The 22,455-nt window shown below is 38.5% G+C and overlaps 2 protein-coding genes across 3 annotated transcripts in view; both read right to left on the bottom strand.

Moving 5' to 3' along the window:
* Window positions 1-22,455, bottom strand: part of pycr3 (pyrroline-5-carboxylate reductase 3) — a 547,472-nt gene that overhangs the window by 59,087 nt on the left and 465,930 nt on the right. The window lies entirely within an intron of this gene.
* Window positions 1,601-22,455, bottom strand: part of LOC100334012 (solute carrier family 22 member 23) — a 41,165-nt gene continuing 20,310 nt past the window's right edge. Inside the window, exons 4-10 of one of the 2 annotated variants that reach the window (XM_073933784.1) lie at window positions 22,090-22,258; window positions 15,615-15,742; window positions 10,391-10,493; window positions 9,045-9,256; window positions 7,419-7,451; window positions 7,008-7,131; window positions 1,601-4,558 (exon numbers count right to left, since the gene is read on the bottom strand). In XM_073933784.1, coding sequence (XP_073789885.1) covers window positions 4,192-4,558; window positions 7,008-7,131; window positions 7,419-7,451; window positions 9,045-9,256; window positions 10,391-10,493; window positions 15,615-15,742; window positions 22,090-22,258 — 1,136 coding nt within the window. In that variant the 3' untranslated portion in view covers window positions 1,601-4,191. Of the gene's footprint in view, window positions 4,559-7,007; window positions 7,132-7,418; window positions 7,530-9,044; window positions 9,257-10,390; window positions 10,494-15,614; window positions 15,743-22,089; window positions 22,259-22,455 lie in introns of both variants that reach the window. The other variant, XR_012396161.1, reaches the window with a different exon arrangement.

The raw sequence follows: 22,455 nt of genomic DNA, 5'->3' as shown, positions 1-22,455 counted from the left end.
CTTGAAATTATTTTTAACACATTAATATTTTATTTTTTAGTTATTTAAATGTCTCAATTATTCTAATAAAAAAATTTTAAACACTTTTTTATTCTTTACATTTTTTTCTTTTTTAACAATTTTAATTCTCATCAATTTTTTATTGCTATTTCATTAAACGATGTTTTGCCTAATTATTTTAAACACATTATTTATTATTTTATTCATGATTTGTATAATTCCCCCTGATTTTAATTACTATTTTATCAAACAGTTTTATTTGAAATTAATTTAAATGCATTAATTATTGTTTTACAATTTAAAAAAATTGTTAACACATTTTTTATTCTTGAAAATTATTTACTTAGTTTTTTTTTTACAATTAGTTTTCATTAATCTCACTAATTGAAATTAATGTTTAATTAAAACAATGATGTTTTACTTAGAATTATTTTAAACATTCTTTATTATTTTATTTTATTAATTAATTGTATTATTCATCACATAATATTATTTGAAATTAATTGAAATGCATTTTTAATTACTTACAATTTAATTAATTATGATTCCATCATTAGTTTGAATTATTTGTACAATTATTTAAATGTCTCATGTATTCTCAATGATTGTAATTGCTGTTTCATCACTCAATGTGATCTGACATTAATTTAAATGCATTTTATTATTTACAACTTAATTATTTTTAACTGAATTAATTTTTTAATTATTTAAATGTCTTAATTATTCTCATTTATTAAGTAATTTTAAACACATTTTTTATTTTCTTTAAAATTAAAAAAAAACATTTTACAATTATGTTTAATGATCCTCACTGATTGTAATTGCTGTTCATCACTCACTGTTTTTTGAAATTAATGTAAATGCATTTTATTATTTCCAATGTAATGATTTAGAATTTACTAATTTTAATCATTTTTATGATTATTTAAAGTCTCAATTATTCTCAAACGCTTCATTTATGCAATGATGTTTTCCTTGAAATTGCCAAATGTATGGAGCCATATATTACTCAAAAGTTCTATGAATGCTTTCAAGTAAAGCATTTATTTTCATTTTTTACAGCACTGATCATAATTTCTTTGGAAGGAGGTAATTTAATCGTCTAAAAAATAATGTAGAGGGGAAAAAAAACATTCATTCAGCAGTCATTTGTATTTTGAAAAGTCAAAGCTGATCATAATTGTGTATTTTATGAAATTAATCAATGCTATTAAATGTTTTTCTGGATTTTTGGCATGTCGGCATGAATGTCTTGTTATTAAGCAACATTTATCTTTTTATAAAATTAAAATTAAAGACATTTTCTACCGTTTTCCAAATCAATATTTAATGCAGTGTTTAAATAATGCAATATTTACAGCATCCAGAATGTATTTAATAATTGATTTGATCATTTTCACTTAATTTGTTTCGTTTTTTCAAATCAACTCTCTTATTATTATAATAATTCTTCATTTTTTTTTTTTACACAAAATGCCATGTCATTTATAAGTATTGGTATTAAAATTCCACTGAAGTAATTTTATTTTATTTATTTCCATTTATTATTCATCTAGAATGTCTGATAATAAATAAAAGGCTTCATTTTCATCATCCAAACTATTAACAACTTCAGATTTTATTGTGAAATGTGTCCTGTTTTCCGCCCGGCAACTGTTCTCCTGCTGTGATTGGTTGTTGAGTTTGTGACTGTGTGTTAGGAGCAGACCATAAAGTTGTGCTGTTGTATTATTTTTTTTTTTCCAGCCATCATCTGTCTAGACATTCAGTTCAGATTCATCTGGCCGTCTCGTGATTGCTTTTCTAGTTTTAGTGCAAAACAGACAGACTCAAAAAACCTGAACATACTGAGGCGCACATGAAAACGGCGGACGTTCATTCACTTACTCACATTTCTGGCTTTTAGTCATTGAGCGGTGTGGTTCAGTACAGTGATGACTTGCCTAATTACCCTAACTTTACCCTAATTAACCTAGTTAAACCTTTAAATGTCACTTTAAGCTGAACACTAGTGTCTTGAAGAATGTCTAGTCTAATAATATGTGCTGTCATCATGGCAAGAAATCAGTTATGAGATGTTTAGAAATGTGTTGAAAAAATCTTCCTTACGTTAAACAGAAATTGGGACTTCAGCTGTATATTCATGTATACGAAGACTCATTCACTCACCTGCAAGCGGCATTTGGAAGGATATTTACAGTTCGCAACAATTAGTATTGGAAACGCAAGCCGGATCAGTGCACCAAATCATAGTGTACTGTATTGTACTGAACCGTACCACTGACTGGAAATAAGCCATGACATCCACTTCTACAAATGAAAAGCGTTTAATGTACAATCTGTGCGCACGAATGATATCTATGCAGCTAGGTCAGTCTCAAATATAACACATTCGCCAAAAAAAGCCTCATTTACTTATTTACAAAAGACAATTCGTGAATTCGAAACACAATTAGTGTATTCACAAGTGAAAATCGTAATATATTTTTCACCAAATAAATTGAATTTATGAATTGTATTCTGAATTTACAAATTGTTTTGTGTATTTACAAATTGTGTATTCGAATTGGACTTGCATATTTACGAATTGTATTTTGAATTTGGGAATTGGATTTGCGTATTCATGAGGTGTGTTTTGAACTTACAAATTGGATTTTTTTTACTAACGAATGGTGTTTTGAATTTACGAATTGGATTTGCGAATTTACGAATTGTGTTTTGAATTTAGGAGTTGTGTTTTATGTTTATGAATTGGGTTTTAAATTTAAGAATTGGATTTGCATATTTACAAATAGTGTTTTGAATTTATGAATTGGATTTGCATATTTACAAATAGTGTTTTGAATTTATGAATTGGATTTGCATATTTACAAATAGTGTTTTGACTTTACGAATTGGATTTGCATATTTCCGAAGTTTTTTAAATTTACAAATTGGATTAGCATGTTTTTGAAGTGTGTTTTGAAATTACGAATTGTATTTTTAATTTACAAATTGTGTTGCGAATTTACAAATTATGTTGTGTTTTTACGAATTGAGTTTTGAATTTATGAAATGAATTAGCGTATTTACGAATTGTGTTTTGAATTTACAAATTCATTTAAATTTACAAATTGGATTTGCATATTTACGAATTGGATTTGCTTATTTACAGTTTGTTTTAAATTTACGAATTGGACTTGCGTATTTACGAATTGTTCAAAATTTTTGCGAATTGTTTTGAATTTACAAATTATTTTTTTAATTTACGAACTGTGTTTTGAAATTACGAATTGGATTTGCATATTTACGAATTGTTTTGAATTTACTTATTGGATTGCATATTTACGAATTTACAAATTAGATTTGCGTGTTTAGGAATTATTTTGAATTTACGAATTGGATTTGTGTATTTATGAAGTGTGCTTTGAGTTTCCGAATTAGATTTGCATATTTACGAATTGGATTTACGTATTTACGAATTGTATTTTGAATTAATGAAATGGATTTGCGTATTTACGAATTGTGTGAATTCACAAATTGAATTTGCATATTTATAAATTGAATTTGCTTATTTACATATTGTGTTTTGAATTTACGAATTGGATTTGCATATTTTTGAATTGTGTTTTTTATTACAAATTGTATTTGCGTATTAACGAATCGTGTTTTGAATTCACAAATGGGATTTGCAGAATTACAGATTGTGTTTTGAATTCACGAATTGGATTTGCGTATTTACAATTTATGTTTTATAAATATTTAATTAAATTATTTAAATTTATATATTTTGATTAATTTATGAATTAGGTTTTGCGTATTTATGGGTTGTGTTTTGCATTGATGAACTGTACTTGTTTATTTACGAATTAGGTTTTGAATTTGAGAATACAATTTCGTAAATGTGAATTGTAATTGAATTTTTTTTTGTAAATGTTTATATTTTTGCAACTGATCTGGCTGTATAGGATGTCCGCCGGTTCTCAATCTGTCCAATAAATACAAAAAACATTCAAATCAGCGACACCTTAATGAACTTGTTCTTCCTCGACATTAAACTAGTGGCTGTTTAAAAAATAGAAGTTGCGATCACATTTTCAGTTCGTACTATGGTGAAATCTCTACCGATGCTGGTTAATGAAGCGTTTCCGCTGATTCGCAAAAAAAAAAAACCATGAATGAAACTCGTTCAAGATCATCTCAGAAAATCCGTCACGAAGTCCTCATGCCATTGACTGTGCTGTTGCTAGGCACCATGCCGTTGCCAGGGGTGACGACTTGGTGAAGGGGCGTGTCCTGTACACGCGAGTACTCCCTGACCTCCGTTCTGGCCAATAGGTGGTGCTGCTCTCCGGGGAGGATGGGCCTGCGCAGAAGCCCCTCCCCCTCAGCCATAGTCTCGGGCAGCGGTTGGCCGGCGGTCTCCGGTAGCAACGGTATGCAAATGATGCAGAGCAGAGTGCAGCAGGTGAGGATGACATGATGCAGGAAGAAACCCTTCTGATTGTGGAGCTCCATCAGCGGCGCTGTTAGCATGCCGAACCCTGCGCTAGCGAGCACCAGACCAACTCCACCACCCCTGATATAACCAGAGAGAGAGATTAGAACACAATCAACACCACAAACAACAGGTAATAGCGTTCTGATGGTGTTCTTAACGCTTGTGTGCTGTTCAGATTGACTCCCCTTTGGTTATGTTGGTGCTCATTTTGCCCCATCGACTTCTATTATAATCACTTTTATTGACTGCAAAGCCCTGACAGCAGATAATCATGCATTACTGATGATTGTTGTTGGTTTTCGCTGCTGAGAATAACATAATACTTTGTTTTGTGCAAAAAAGGGCATACTTTTGAGTGTATAACAGGAGAGAGTATGCAAAGATGAAACATTAACACAGAAAAAGTTAAAGACATATATTCCAGAAGGTTAGATAATATTTAAGAACCATCTTTACCGAAGCCTCTCCATTTAACTATTACTCTAATTTGTCTGCCATGTTTGTAGTTTATTAACACGTTTGCCCTGTGTTTGTAGTTGTAATCAAATTCACATCCAGTGCACTACCTATTGTGTACATTGCATCCATGAAACTATGCATGAATCTGCACTTCTAATTTCCACCAGAAATAGCAGACTAACCAGAACACATTGGCATAAAAATTTCAGCATACTACGATTTGGCATGCGCTAATTCTATTTTCCAATACTATTTAGGGTGGATAGTATGCCATAGTATGTGTGCCAGCAACATCTTCTTTTGTATTCAACAGAAGAAAGAAACTCTAAGAGGTTTTGAACAAGTGAGGGGAGAGTTGATGATGACAGAATTTTAGTTTTAGTGTGAACTGTGCCTTTAAAGGTCACCTATTCTGCCCCCTTGTTACAGGATGTAAAATAAGTCTCTGATGTCCCTAATGTGCGTGTTTCAGTTTCAGCTCAAAATACCACACTAATAATGTTTCCTAGCTCTCCGATTCTGACTCTTTTAGGCACTGATCCTAATTTTTGCTCCAGATAGCATCACCCCAATGATCAGGCAAGTTTTTGGGGGGTTTGTCGTCTTCGAATTGCAATAATGTAAGAAATCTTGCTGTCATGTTTGATCGAGCTCTGTGTTTCAATAGCCATGTTATATCTATTGTTCGTACATGCTTTTTTCACCTGAGCCACATCGCAAAAATCAGAGATATTGTGTCAAATGGATGGAGATGCTTGTCCATGCCTTCATCTCTTCTCGATCTAATTATTGTATTGTATAAGATCAAGTCTGATTATAAACAATACAATTAATACACGTTTACCATTAGAGGATGGATGTACTCACACACTGCTGACACACAACTTGGCTTAGATCCCTTACTAAAGTGATTTTTGCAAAATAGGTGCCGTTTAATGCCAGATATATATATATCAGGGTTCTTACACCTTTTCCAACTTCAAATTACAGCACTTTTCAAGCACTTTCAAGGTGCAATTGTATGCTGTTCCAGCACCTAATAACCACGGTTAATTACGTTTACATATGTTGTATGTACTTTTTCACATTTAAATCCATTGTGCTATTTTAAAAAACAAAAAATTGTTGAGCACTTTAGAGCATAGATTTATTGGGATAGTTTAGCCAAAATGATTAAAAAAATAAATTTTAAAAAGTTTAGTTATTCGATGAAGTACGCTTTTAAAATGATCTTACAGTCAGATTTTGTTTGGGTGTAGTCCCGAACTTTCATGATCAGTCGTTCATGATATTTCATGTGCATTGCTATTTTTTTGCAGTGATTGGATTGGCGTTTCAGGTTTAAAAATATGTCTAGAAAAATCTGACTTAAAAAATTAAGTTGTCTTAAATTTCAGAAGTTCAATAATCAAGTTCATTCATTCATTTTCTTGTCGGCTTAGTCCCTTTATTAATCCGGGGTCGCCACAGCGGAATGAACCGCCAACTTATCCAGCAAGTTTTTACGCAGCGGATGCCCTTCCAGCCGCAACCCATCTCTGGGAAACATCCACACACACATTCAAACACACACACACACACACTATGGACAATTTAGCCTCAATAATCAAGTTAAAAAATACGAATTAAAAACATTTCTAACAGGACATAATCAGTATTATTAACTTACAAACGTTAATAATTCAATTTAACACAATTCAACATCAGATTGTTTTGGCTTATTATTAGCTCCATAAATGCGCGCATGCGCTGAACATTTTGCAATGTAAACTGGTCGCACGACAACAATTTATGCACTCGCACAAATGCTCCCAAATATATTTTGAGGTCACATAGACAAAATTGTATGCATATGCAACCAAAACAGTCACAATTTCAACCCCTGCAAATTCAAGCACTTTGTCCAAAATCCAAGCACTTTTCTAACCTTGAAAACACTCTATTAAAAACCAAGCATTTTCCAGGATTTCCAGCACCCGTAAGAACCCTGATATATATGTGTGTGTGTGTGTGTGTGTGTGTGTGTGTGTGTTTGTCAGGCTGTCAGTGGTGATGTACAAATGCTGACCTGATGACCGTGGGTGTGATTTCTGCGCAGTAGAAGATGCTGAGTGTGCTGACGGCATGAGACGAAAACATCCCGATGATGGAGAAGGCGTAGGAGAAGCGCCGGTTCAGGGTGTCTCTCAACACTGACACAACACAAGACAGACTGAGTGAGTGAAAGAAAGAGTGTGTGTGTGTGTCTGTCTGTGTGTGTGTGTAGACTTCCAATTGGTGACTTTCAAAATGCATCACTTAAATATCAAATAGGTAGTGTGAGCTGAGATGAACAGTGAATGCTGGGTTGTTCACTGTAGTTTCACTGCATGATTACTGTATATAGTTGAATGCATTTGATTGTGTTTTATGCCCTGTAACAGTGCAAAAGCTCTGCTTGGGAAATGTGTAATACATGATTGTTTTGGTTGAGCTGTACCTGCGTCGTGGCGAATGCTGTACTTCCCGATCACTGCATGACGAGAGAGAGGATTGAGGTTATCATCATCATCTTTCCATCCAGAAATACACATTAGTCTTGTTCACAAAACTGCAATATGGCGTAAAACATCAGTGAATAAAGCAGCCTTTCCATCAATGAGTGAAAGAGAAGAACACATCATCACTTCCTGATGAACATGCACAGACATCAGTCAGAGACGTGGAGTCTGCTGCACTGTTGGGATTCTCCACTGTGGAGTTTTTCCTCTAATAAATGAGCTGCGCCTCAGAAGAGGAAACAGCCACCAAGAAACGACTTTGCAACGTCCTGGAAACAGCATATTTTCTAGCTAGAAACAGCCTAGCAAACACCTTAAAACAGCTTGACCATAGATATATACACTAGATATTGCATACGGGCCCTGAGCATGCGTCAATAGCGCCGCCACATTTGTACAGGGCTCCCAGGACAAGTGTCCTTCAACCGCACTAGTCAAGACAGTGTGCCAATGTGAAGATGCTGGACTTTTCGTTATGTGAGGCGCACTCTGAATTGATTGTATTTAGGTGTGTGTAGTGTGTGGTTGGGTGGGGGAGAAAGACATGGGTCTTGGGTTTTATTTACATCACTTATTTACCTGACATAAGTCTTGACATTGAGCTCAGTTGTAAGAGCAACACATAATAACTCGACTTCTAGTTGATGATTTGGAAGTGTTGAAGGTGGATTTCTCTGCTGAATCATCTGCTGATCTGCATTAATCATCACCAATACTGCAGAAGACCTAATGGAACCAGCATGCACCAAGATTCTCACAGAAATCAGTCAAGTTTGGTGACGGAGACATCATGGTTTGGGGTCTACATTCAGTATGGGGGCGTGCGAGAGATCTGCAGAGTGGATGATCAACATCAACAGCCTGAGGTATCGAGACATTTGTGCTGCCCATTACATTACAAACCACAGGAGAGGGACAATTCTCCAGCAGGATAGCGCTCCTGCTCATACTTCAGCCTCCACATCAAAGCTCCTGAAAGCAGAGAGTGCTCCAGGATTGGCCAGCCCAGTCACCAGACATGAACATTATTGAGCTGATGAAGGAGGAGGCGTTGAAGATGAACACAAAGACTCTTGATGAACTCTGGGAGTCCTGCTGAACGCTTTCTTCTTCATTCCAGATGACTTTATTAATCAGTGATTTGAGTCATGTCAGAGATGTATGGATGCAGTCCTCCAAGCTCGTGATGGAGTCAGACACAATATTCATTCTGTCTCCACTGCAGCAGGACTTTATATTCTATACTGGACATTATTTCTGTTCAGTGATGAGACTTTAGTCTGAGCAGAGTCAGACCGCACTGTCCTCATCAAATCAGTCAACATCAAGACATGATCAGATTTTATTGAGCTCAAATCAGCAAAATCTAGAGGCCTTTACCTTTCATATGAGACACTTCTGACACCAGATCATCAACTAGAAGACCAGTTATTATTTGTTGCTCCTAAAACTTGGATAGGCCACAAGACTACTGCCAGGTTTGTGGCATTTCCATTAAACATTTTTATTCTACTTTTCAACATGACAGGGCTACAGACGTGTGTTTGGTGTCCGTCTGTACGTACGGTTGAGCAGGCCGAGCTGCAGGAGCGACGCCAGCGCTGTGATGATCATGAAGCTCAGTAGACCTCCTCTCCTGCCGAATCCTCCCACCACGGGAAACAGCACCATGCAGGAGGACACGGCGATGGCGGCCAGAGCGTAATAATGCAGGTGAGACGCGCTGTCCTCCAGAACACTGCGCACGAAACAATGGTGGATCCCGTAACCCGTCAGCCTGTTAGATATACGGAGGAGGTGAAAGAAAAAAAAATGGTCACACTTTACAAGGTTTCATTAGTTACTGTATTTACTAACATGAACTTATTATCATCAATACCTGTACAGCACTTATTATTCCTAGTTCAGCATTTAGTATTGCATTATCAGCGTCCTAAATCATGCTTGTTAACATTAGTTAATGCCCCGTGAGTTAACATGAACTAACAACTGTATTTACATCAACAAATACTGTAACGCATGCATTGTTTATGTTTGTTCATGCTAGTAAATGCATCATCTAACATTAACTCATGCAAGTTTATTGTAAAGTGTTAGCCCCAAAATTATATAGTAGATAAAAAAATTAGGATGCGGCAATGCAGTGGCGCAGTGGGTAGTGCTGTCGCCTCACTGCAAGAAGGTCGCTGGGTCGAACCTCAGATCGGCTCAGCTCAGTTGGCGTTTCTGTGTGGAGTTTGCATGTTCTCCCTGCGTTCGCGTGGGTTTCCTCCGGGTGCTCCGGTTTCCCCCACAGTCCAAACACATGCGGTACAGGTGAATTGGGTAGGCTAAATTGTCCGTAGTGTATGAGTGTGTGTGTGAATGTGTGTGTGGATGTTTCCCGGAGATGGGTTGCAACTGGAAGGGCATCCGCTGCGTAAAAACGTGCTGGATAAGTTGGCGGTTCATTCCGCTGTGGCGACCCCGGATTAATAAAGGGACTAAGCCGACAAGAAAATGAATGAATGAAAATTAGGATGCAATTTGGATTAATATAAATAAAAAATTTGATTAAATTACAATAAATTGTTAGAGAAGAAATTGGCAGAGAAGTATATAAGAATCAAATAAATAGAAGTAGATTTGAGTAAATGTTTTAGAGAGAAAACAGTGCAAAATATGTAAATTAATCAAAATAATCTTAAAATCAATGTCATTTAATGATTTAAATAAATACATATTTGTTTTTAGAAAAATAAGTTCTGACTTGATTAAATGTAAAATACTGAAATTAAATGGGTTAAATAAAAAACTGCGCTGATGTATTATACAATACTATAATACAAGTAGAATGCAAATGCAGAAATGAAATGTTTGAGAAGCCTCAGTAAACTGATCATGAACTCGAGCAAGTCGAAGTGAGACTCACGAGTTGACGCAGAGGACCACTGTGTTCTTCCAGAGGTTTCTTGTGCCGCTCAGCTGCGTCACGCAGGACGTCTTTGGCTTCTGCTGCAGCTCCGTCTCCAGCTCTACAAAACCATCATCAACATTATTACCATCATCATCATCATGAACATCTTCATCATCCCCATCATATTCCTCACCACCATCATAAAAATCATCTTCAATATCATCGTCATCATCATTACCAAAGGCATCATCACCATCAACATCCTCATCACTATCACCATGATCTTCACCATCACCATCATCATCATCATCACTATCACCATGATCTTCACCATCATCATAATCATCATTACAATGATTAAATTCATCATTATCACCTTCAATGGCACCGTCACCATTATCAACATCCTCATCACTATCAAAATCCCCATCATTACTATCACCACCACCATCAAAATCCCCATCATTACCATCACCACCACCATCAAAATCCCCATCATTACCATTACCACCACCATCAAAATCCCCATCATTACCATCACCACCACCATCAAAATCCCCATCATTACCATCACCACCACCATCAAAATCCCCATCATTACCATCACCACCACCATCAAAATCCCCATCATTACTATCACCACCACCATCAAAATCCCCATCATTACTATCACCACCACCATCAAAATCCCCATCATTACCATCACCACCACCATCAAAATCCCCATCATTACCATTACCACCACCATCAAAATCCCCATCATTACCATCACCACCACCATCAAAATCCCCATCATTACCATCACCACCACCATCAAAATCCCCATCATTACCATCACCACCACCATCAAAATCCCCATCATTACCATCACCACCACCATCAAAATCCCCATCATTACTATCACCACCACCATCAAAATCCCCATCATTACCATCACCACCACCATCAAAATCCCCGTCATTACTATCACCACCACCATCAAAATCCCCATCATTACCATCACCACCACCATCAAAATCCCCATCATTACCATCACCATCACCATCAAAATCCCCATCATTACCATTACCACCACCATCAAAATCCCCATCATTACCATCACCACCACCATCAAAATCCCCATCATTACCATCACCATCACCATCAAAATCCCCATCATTACTATCACCACCACCATCAAAATCCCCATCATTACCATCACCACCACCATCAAAATCCCCATCATTACCATCACCACCACCATCAAAATCCCCATCATTACCATCACCACCACCATCAAAATCCCCATCATTACTATCACCACCACCATCAAAATCCCCATCATTACCATCACCACCACCATCAAAATCCCCGTCATTACTATCACCACCACCATCAAAATCCCCATCATTACCATCACCACCACCATCAAAATCCCCATCATTACCATCACCATCACCATCAAAATCCCCATCATTACCATTACCACCACCATCAAAATCCCCATCATTACCATCACCACCACCATCAAAATCCCCATCATTACCATCACCACCACCATCAAAATCCCCATCATTACCATCACCACCACCATCAAAATCCCCATCATTACTATCACCACCACCATCAAAATCCCCATCATTACCATCACCACCACCATCAAAATCCCCATCATTACCATCACCACCACCATCAAAATCCCCATCATTACCATCACCATCACCATCAAAATCCCCATCATTACCATTACCACCACCATCAAAATCCCCATCATTACCATCACCACCACCATCAAAATCCCCATCATTACTATCACCACCACCATCAAAATCCCCATCATTACCATCACCACCACCATCAAAATCCCCGTCATTACTATCACCACCACCATCAAAATCCCCATCATTACCATCACCACCACCATCAAAATCCCCATCATTACCATCACCATCACCATCAAAATCCCCATCATTACCATTACCACCACCATCAAAATCCCCATCATTACCATCACCACCACCATCAAAATCCCCATCATTACCATCACCATCACCATCAAAATCCCCATCATTACTATCACCACCACCATCAAAATCCCCATCATTACCATCACCACCACCATCAAAATCCCCATCATTACCATCACCACCACCATCAAAATCCCCATCATTACCATCACCACCACCATCAAAATCCCCATCATTACTATCACCACCACCATCAAAATCCCCATCATTACCATCACCACCACCATCAAAATCCCCGTCATTACTATCACCACCACCATCAAAATCCCCATCATTACCATCACCACCACCATCAAAATCCCCATCATTACCATCACCATCACCATCAAAATCCCCATCATTACCATTACCACCACCATCAAAATCCCCATCATTACCATCACCACCACCATCAAAATCCCCATCATTACCATCACCACCACCATCAAAATCCCCATCATTACTATCACCACCACCATCAAAATCCCCATCATTACCATCACCACCACCATCAAAATCCCCATCATTACCATCACCATCACCATCAAAATCCCCATCATTACCATTACCACCACCATCAAAATCCCCATCATTACCATCACCACCACCATCAAAATCCCCATCATTACTATCACCACCACCATCAAAATCCCCATCATTACTATCACCATAACCATCAAAATCCCCATCATTACTATCACCACCACCATCAAAATCCCCATCATTACCATTACCACCACCATCAAAATCCCCATCATTACCATCACCACCACCATCAAAATCCCCATCATTACCATCACCACCACCATCAAAATCCCCATCATTACCATCACCACCACCATCAAAATCCCCCACCACCATCAAAATCCCCATCATTACCATCACCACCACCATCACCACCACCATCAAAATCCCCATCATTACCATCACCACCACCACCACCACCATCAAAATCCCCATCATTACCATCACCACCACCATCAAAATCCCCATCATTACCATCACCACCACCATTAAAATCCCCATCATTACTATCACCACCACCATCAAAGTCCCCATCATTACTATCACCACCACCATCAAAATCCCCATCATTACCATCACCACCACCATCAAAATCCCCATCATTACTATCACAACCACCATCAAAATCCCCATCATTACTATCACAACCACCATCAAAATCCCCATCATTACCATCACCACCACCATCAAAATCCCCCACCACCATCAAAATCCCCATCATTACCATCACCACCACCATCACCACCACCATCAAAATCCCCATCATTACCATCACCACCACCACCACCATCAAAATTCCCATCATTACCATCACCACCACCATCAAAATCCCCATCATTACCATCACCACCACCATCAAAATCCCCATCATTACCATCACCACCACCATCAAAATCCCCATCATTACCATCACCACCACCATCAAAATCCCCATCATTACTATCACCACCACCATCAAAATCCCCATCATTACTATCACCACCACCATCAAAGTCCCCATCATTACTATCACCACCACCATCAAAATCCCCATCATTACTATCACCACCACCATCAAAATCCCCATCATTACTATCACCACCACCATCAAAATCCCCATCATTACCATCACCACCACCATCAAAATCCCCATCATTACTATCACCACCACCATCAAAATCCCCATCATTACCATCACCACCACCATCAAAATCCCCATCATTACCATCACCACCACCATCAAAATCCCCATCATTACTATCACCACCACCATCAAAATCCCCATCATTACCATCACCACCACCATCAAAATCCCCATCATTACCATCACCACCACCATCAAAATCCCCATCATTACTATCACCACCACCATCAAAATCCCCATCATTACCATCACCACCACCATCAAAATCCCCATCATTACTATCACCACCACCATCAAAATCCCCATCATTACCATCACCACCACCATCAAAATCCCCATCATTACCATCACCACCACCATCAAAATCCCCATCATTACTATCACCACCACCATCAAAATCCCCATCATTACCATCACCACCACCATCAAAATCCCCATCATTACCATCACCACCACCACCACCATCAAAATCCCCATCATTACTATCACCACCACCATCAAAATCCCCATCATTACCATCACCACCACCATCAAAATCCCCATCATTACTATCACCACCACCATCAAAATCCCCATCATTACTATCACCACCACCATCAAAATCCCCATCATTACTATCACCACCACCATCAAAATCCCCATCATTACCATCACCACCACCATCAAAATCCCCATCATTACCATCACCACCACCATCAAAATCACCATCACCACCACCATCAAAATCCCCATCATTACCATCACCACCACCATCAAAATCCCCATCATTACCATCACCACCACCATCAAAATCCCCATCATTACTATCACCACCACCATCAAAATCCCCATCATTACTATCACCACCACCATCAAAGTCCCCATCATTACTATCACCACCACCACCAAAATCCCCATCATTACTATCACCACCACCATCAAAATCACCATCATTACTATCACCACCACCATCAAAATCCCCATCATTACTATCACCACCACCATCAAAATCCCCATCATTACCATCACCACCACCATCAAAATCCCCATCATTGCCATCACCACCACCATCAAAATCCCCATCATTACCATCACCACCACCATCAAAATCACCATCAAAATCCCCATCATTACTATCACCACCACCATCAAAATCCCCGTCATTACTATCACCACCACCATCAAAATCCCCATCATTACCATCACCACCACCATCAAAATCCCCATCATTACTATCAACACCACCATCATCATCAAAATCACATCATTATCAACATCACCATCTACTTCATTATCCTTATCCCTATCATCATCACCATAACTACCATCATCATTATCATAACTATCATCAAAATCATCCTCATCCTCACCACAATCACCATCATCTTCCTCTACACCATCATTACAATCAACCTCACCTATCATCATCACCTCTGCCATCCTCACCTTCACTATACTCATCACCATCATCCAAATCACCATCATCTTCATTCTCATAATCATCATCATCATCATAACTATCATCAAAATCAACAACATCATCACCACCATCATCATCACCCCCATCATCATCTTCATTACTTTCACTACCATCATCATCATCATCGCCATCATCAGTGTCTCTCACCTGAGAGTATCCCGCTGGGGTCTGTCGCAGTGTCGACGTTGTTCTTCTGGGCGATGCGGTACATTTGTCTCTTGGCTCTTTGGTAATGTTGAGTGGCCAAAAGCCAGCGCAGAGACTCCGGAAACATCCTGATCAAGAGAAACAAACACACCGTTAACTGGCTGAGCTCATTAATCTGGCAAGACCCCTGCCCTCATACACAAAACAGGACGTCGCCACTGTTTTCTAGTGCTGAACTCTAGATTCATTTAGTTAAGAAAGAAATGACAGAACAAACATTTGGCATATTTCATCTGAAATTAACCTGTAAAGTTTGGCGTACGGTTTCAGAATAGAGATAAGAATAAAATTAATGTTTGGCGTATGTAATTGCAAAAGCGATAGTAATGAAAGTGTAATGCTTGGTATGTGTAATGACAATATACTGTAGATGGCAATAAAAGTGTAATGTTTGGCGGACAATTCCAGAATATATACAGTATAGGAATGAAACTTAAGTTTAAGGTGCATATGAAGAGTTCAGATGCAAAACCCTCTAAATCCATCAGAGCTCTTGTGGTGGTTTTCTTGGTTTTTCTCTTACTAAATCAAACTCAGTCTGGAGGTTATGAATATCAGAAGAATATACTTTATTGTCGACAACAAAGGAGAACTTTCAGGAGACCCCCAGTAGCGTCTCTGTCTGAAAAATTCTGCCTCACTAATGTGCTGGCCTCTTAAAATACAATTTGACAACAATTGTTTTCCTTTGTTTTCCATATATTACACAAGATCCCTCCTAGTTTAACCCTTGACCCCAAATTCCACCTCTGTCATCTGTTTTTCCCTTATTTCTACATATGTCACACAAATTCCACCTAGGTTAACCCCTGACCTCAATTTCCACCTAGGTTAACCCCTGACAAAATCTAGTAACTATATAACTTATCCAGTTCTTGTGATATGGTAATTATTCTAATGGTATGCAAGTCTACAAGCAGATTATACACATACAATTTGAATATATATATTAACTTCACACTTTAAAGAGTATAAAATCCACTTTACTCTTTTCTTGTAAATGAGCATTTTCTATCAGGCTCCTCTGATTAGGTTCAGAAGTTTCATTTCATATGTAATGATCTGGTTAGTCATCCCAGTCATCCAGAAACATGGATTCTCCTACCACTGCTATGCTGATGATACCCAGCTATACCTCTCTTTTCACCCTGATGATCCCTCGGTTCCAGCTCACATCTCAGCCTGCCTGTCAGACATTTCAAACTGGATGAGACATCATCGTCTTCAGCTTAACCTCGCAAGTGAAGTTTCTGCCAACCCGACTCTACATCACAACTTTTCAATCCAGATGGACGGGGCAACCATTACTGCATCCAAAATGGTGAAAAGCCTTGGAGTAACGATTGATGACCAACTAAACTTCTCTGACCACATTTCTAGAACTGCTCGATTGTGCAGATTCGCACTCTATAACATCAGAAAGATCCGACCCTTCCTATCTGAACATGCAGCTCAACTCCTTGTTCAAGCTCTTGTTCTCTCCAGACTGGACTATTGCAACTCTCTACTAGCCGGGCTTCCAGCTAACTCTATCAAGCCTCTTCATCTGCTTCAGAACGCAGCAGCACGAGTGGTCTTTAATGAACCTAAAAGAGCACATGTCACTCCGCTGCTCATCCGTTTGCACTGGCTGCCAGTTGCCTCTCGCATCAAATTCAAAGCTCTGATGTTTGCTTACAAAGCGACTTCTGGCTTTGCTCCTTCTTATCTGCTCTCACTTCTGCAGATGTATGTGCCCTCCAGAAACTTGCGTTCTGTGAATGAACGTTGCCTCGTGGTTCCATCCCAAAGAGGGAAGAAATCACTTTCCCGAACTCTCGCATTCAATCTGTCCAGTTGGTGGAATGAACTCCCTAACTGCATCAGAACAGCAGAGTCACTCGCTGTCTTCAAGAAACCACTAAAAACTCAACTATTTAGTCTCCACTTTCCTTCCTAATCTGCAATTGCCTCTCTGGCTCCAGCGCTAACTGTACTACAAAAAAAAAAAATAAAATTACTATCGTTTTCCTTCTTAGACTTTACTCACCTGAAACTTGCCTACAGCACCCCTGGCTACATTGAACACATTTGATTCGATTCGCTCTTCTGATTGGTTCTCAGAATATAGCGGCTTTTGCTGTCAAAGGCAAGTGGCGTTTAGCGGCTTTTGCAAACAAACTGTTATTTCTGAATGTGCTGACACTGAGATTTGGATGATTTGAAGCAAATCTATTTGTTGATGGTGTAATATGTGCCTAAAGCATTCACTCAGTCTCATTATCTCATTGGAAGTAGCGTTTAGCGGCTTTTACGTCTGAACTCTTCAAATACAGAATATAAATGGGAATAAGGGGAAAACAGCTTACAATTATAATGAAAATGAAGAATAAAACTGTACAATTCAGTGTACTCAGAATATAGATATGAATTAAACTGTAGATTTTGACATTATTGATAGGAATGAAACAGTATTTTAGAGATCGTCTTTCCACCAGTCTGAAAATGTTGTGAAACGTTGTCAAAAATGAGTCATTTTGATTCTCAAGTAAATAAATCTTGAAAAAAGGGCCAGTTTGCCCAAAAATAAACATTTCCTCAAACTGTTGAACCTAAAACAAGATATATTGAAGAATGCTTTTAAAAAGCAGCCATTAGCTATGTTTCCATACAAAATGCGAATAAACTTTATGTGCAAAACTGGATTATCGCATAAAAGTTGTGCGAATGAAGCAGCGTTTCCATCCAACGAGTCAAAGCGAACAAAATAGTCACTTTCTGATTAACTGGCGCCAAATATCAACAGTAAAAACTGCATTTGCTGCAGTAGGGGAAGCTGCATCAATATTTTCTAAATGAATGCGCCTCAGAAGACAATCCTGACATGCAGTGAGCACGCGGTGGCGTTTAAAGGTATCAGACGCGGAGCACAGGCGCTCTTGATTCTGGAGGTCATTAATGTTATAATAACAATAATACTGAAACGGTAAGGTGTTTTATAATGACCTTAACAACATTTCAGGGGCCTCATGTACGAAGACTTGCGTGGAAATCACACTAAAACATTGCGTACGGACAAAGCTGTAAATGTGTATGAAACACTGCGTACGCCGAATCTCACGCATATTCTTTTGTACATCTGAATGAACGTGAAACTGAGCGCAACATGCACGAGCACAAAACCCCTCCCTGCCTCCTCCCCCGTATGAATATGCTAATGACTCTACTTTGGAAAAACCCAACGAAAAAGCAACGGAAAAAGCAAGCAAGAAGAGAAACTTTGAACAGAAAGTTAATTTGTTGGTGCTGATTCGGAGGTAGACGGAGAAAAACTGTGTTATTTGCAAGTTTGTTCTCCGGAATAAACAACAAAAGAAAAAAATAGAGTGGGAGAGTTTAACTGATGCGGTTAAACATCGCACTGAGTGATCGCACTGACCCAACACAGTTGAGTCTGAACATCGCACTGAGTGAATTAAAAAAGAAATAGTGTAATTTATAGGTGTAAAATGTTGCAGCACCCTTAACAGTCTCAGTGGCGCAGCTCGTAAGACGCATGTCAACATGTTTTGACACGTTCGAGCATGAACTCGGTTTAAATCCAGCGTCTGATGAACTCTTTCTTCTTTTTTCCCCAGCTACATATCAGATTTTGCCAACTATTTATCACTAGAAAGACCAGTAGGAATGATTAATAAGTCTGTGCATCATATTTTATTTGCACATTTATTGAATGGAAATGTTTCTGATTCACGTATGCAAGTTCATCTTCAGATAGTGTCTTTATAGCAATGTGTGTGCAGTAGATCGCTCAGATTACATTGGGAAAACAGGCGACCGCTGCAAATTGTGCTTTAATGTTTGGCTGGTCAACTGTATGGTATGGAAATCTTATATACCTGCTAGATGAACCCGTCTCATACAGCTGCCATTGCAAGGCTCAGACACTTTGTAGAGAGGAATTTAACACAACTGCCTCTAGGAGTCGCCAATGGAAATAAAACAGACACGAACAAAAAATGTGCGTACGCCAGCCAGAAAGCTGCCGTGGAGCTGCGCACATTCCCACGTTCAGTTCATTGTTAGTAAATCCAAACGTGAGCGATTCTGAGCGTGAAACCTGGCGTACGCAAAGTTTTTGTGCGTACGCAGCGTTGATACATGAGGCCCCAGATGTTTTATAATGTGCTCAGCCTGACGTTTTATCCATTCACACACATTTTAAGCATTTATGCGCATCATGGCGTTTCCATCAACCGTTTTTTTATGCGCATTTGCAAAATAGGTGAATGGAAACATAGCTACTGACATCAAAGTAGAAACAAAAAATACCAGGGAGGTCAATGGCTGTTTTTTCCAGCAATCTTCAGTAAATCTTCCTTTGTGTTCAACAGAAACTAATTGAGGATGAGAAGATGATGACAGAATATTCATTTCTGGATGAAATGTCCTCTTTAAAGACTCCACTTTTTTGGAAATAGGCACATTTCACGCTTTTAACATCTTTGAATCCATTCAGCCAATCTACGGGTCTGGCGGGAGCACTTTTAGCTTAGCTTAGCATAGATCATTGAATCAGATTGGACCATTAGATCTTGCTCAAAAAGGACCAGCTTCAATAACTTTACTGTCATACCATGCCTGCAGCAACACAATATTACACACTGCCTGAAAATAGCCCACAGCTAACTAACTTCCTACATTGGTTATATTGATGGGAGTTTTCAAGTTTGAGGTAATAATGCGCTGCTGCAGCAATGGTACATCAGCAAAACTCCTTGATAATTACACTGAAATGAGAGTTTAGTTCCTATCAGCATAGATAATATAGAAACTTTTCATTTTCCCTCAGTCTTAGTACACAGTGTAACAACAGAAGACTCGAGCTTTGAATACAAAAAATATCTAAACTCCTTGGTCAGTTTTGAGCGAGATGCTAATGGTCTAATCTGATTCAATGATCTATGCTAAGCTAAGCTAAACGTGCTCCCACTAGAACCGATTGGCTGAATGGATGGGACAGCATGGAAAACTCTAATAAAACAGAAAGTAGTGATTTTTTTGCATTTTCAATACTGTCCCAACTTTTTCTGATTGGGGGTTGTATATAGGGTTGTAACGGTATGAATTTTTTACGGTATGATAATCGTCTAAAACAATACCACGGTTTGACGGTTTCGCGGTATACGGTATGTTACAAATGTTACAAAATAATAGAACAGTGAAGCAAATTTGACTTTTTCCAAATAATATATTTTCAGTTACTATAAACAACACCACTTACAATGAACAAATAAAAATAAGAAAATAATAAATAATGTGTCAAAGTCCAAATAAAGTCCAAATAAACATGGTGCAAATCCTCAGTAAAAAATAGATATAAATATTTACTATACTATAAATAGTTACATAACGAAACTAGATTCAATATGGAACATCCTTAGGTTTTATGTGCCAGCATGGATATGGTTGTCTGTGGATATGGATTTGGATATGGTTGTCTGCAATGCAGACAAACAGCTGCACCTTCATTTGCGTCTTTTGAAAACAGCAAGAGCAGCAGTTCGTCTTTGCTGTGTCACTGTTTTGTCATGTTTCTGTGCTGCTGTGCATGCAAAAGTACTTAGTATGAGAATTATTTCATGCAAAACTTTTTTTTTTGCGTTTTATTTAGCCGCGCATAAATGTATGCCTATCTCTCATTCTGTGTTGTTCAAAAAGCTCGTTTTTGGTCCACAAACAAAAGCGAAACCTATGCTTATTGGTTGTGATATAGCGAGTTTGAACCAATCTGGGCATGGAGGAGGGACAATGCATCAATGTATCATGTCTGGTTTGTCCGGAGACACAGTGACGAGCGTTTCTTTGTCAAATCAGCGTTGTCAAATTTTGATGACGTAACCGCACTGATTCCGGAGCCTCTGAAAGTCCCCGAATGTTATGTGATACAGCACTGGAAAGCTGAGATTATCTTCTTTATGCCAATCTTTGAATTGTATGAATCGGATCAGCGGATCAAAAGTTATTAAACATTTAAGAGCAATACTTATTTTTAGCCGCGGGCGGCTGTCTCGGTCTTTAAGGGTTAAAACCGTTAATATGCAATTGTTCATGGTTTGATAATCGTGCACGTTCAAATCGTGGTAAACCGTCATACCGGTATATTGTTACAAACCTAGTTGCAGATTAACTATGCTTATTTATAATAACTTTAACTAATTTATTAGTTACTAGTAGCTTCTAACAGTTAAAGTTATTAATAACTAATAAAGTCATGGTAACTAATAACCGTAACGTTTCTGATTTGGATTGTAATGTAATAATGTGCACGTTTAATGCAGCTTTGACTCAATAACTATTGTGAAAAGCGCTGTACTAATGAACCTGAATTGAATCCTCTCAAGCAGCGTTTATATGCGTTTACTGAGCGTCTTACCACACATACGGCAACATGAGCACAAACGGGGCGATGATCACAATCTGCAGAATCTGCCAGTCACGACACAGCGCCGCCAAACCGGGCATCAGCAGCTGCCCGCCGACCATGATCAGACTGGCGATCATAGTCATGGAGAAACGCCATTTAGGCAAGCACAACTCGATCCCTGAGAGACGGAGAGATGTGGAGAGATCAGAACAAACAAAACAATACACTATATATGACAGTAGCCATGTTTCCAAACACCTGTTTTCATGCACATATTGGAATTTGAACCCTTGCGTATTGTTCAGATTGACTCCCCTTTGGTTCTGTTTTTGCCCCATTGACTTCCATTATAATCACATTTATTGATTGGAAAGC

Source organism: Danio rerio, chromosome 20, assembly GCF_049306965.1.
Source record: "Danio rerio strain Tuebingen ecotype United States chromosome 20, GRCz12tu, whole genome shotgun sequence".
Lineage (NCBI taxonomy): Eukaryota > Metazoa > Chordata > Actinopteri > Cypriniformes > Danionidae > Danio > Danio rerio.
The sequence above is the reverse complement of the archived record's forward strand: the minus strand, read 5'-3'. Positions and strand labels throughout refer to the sequence as shown.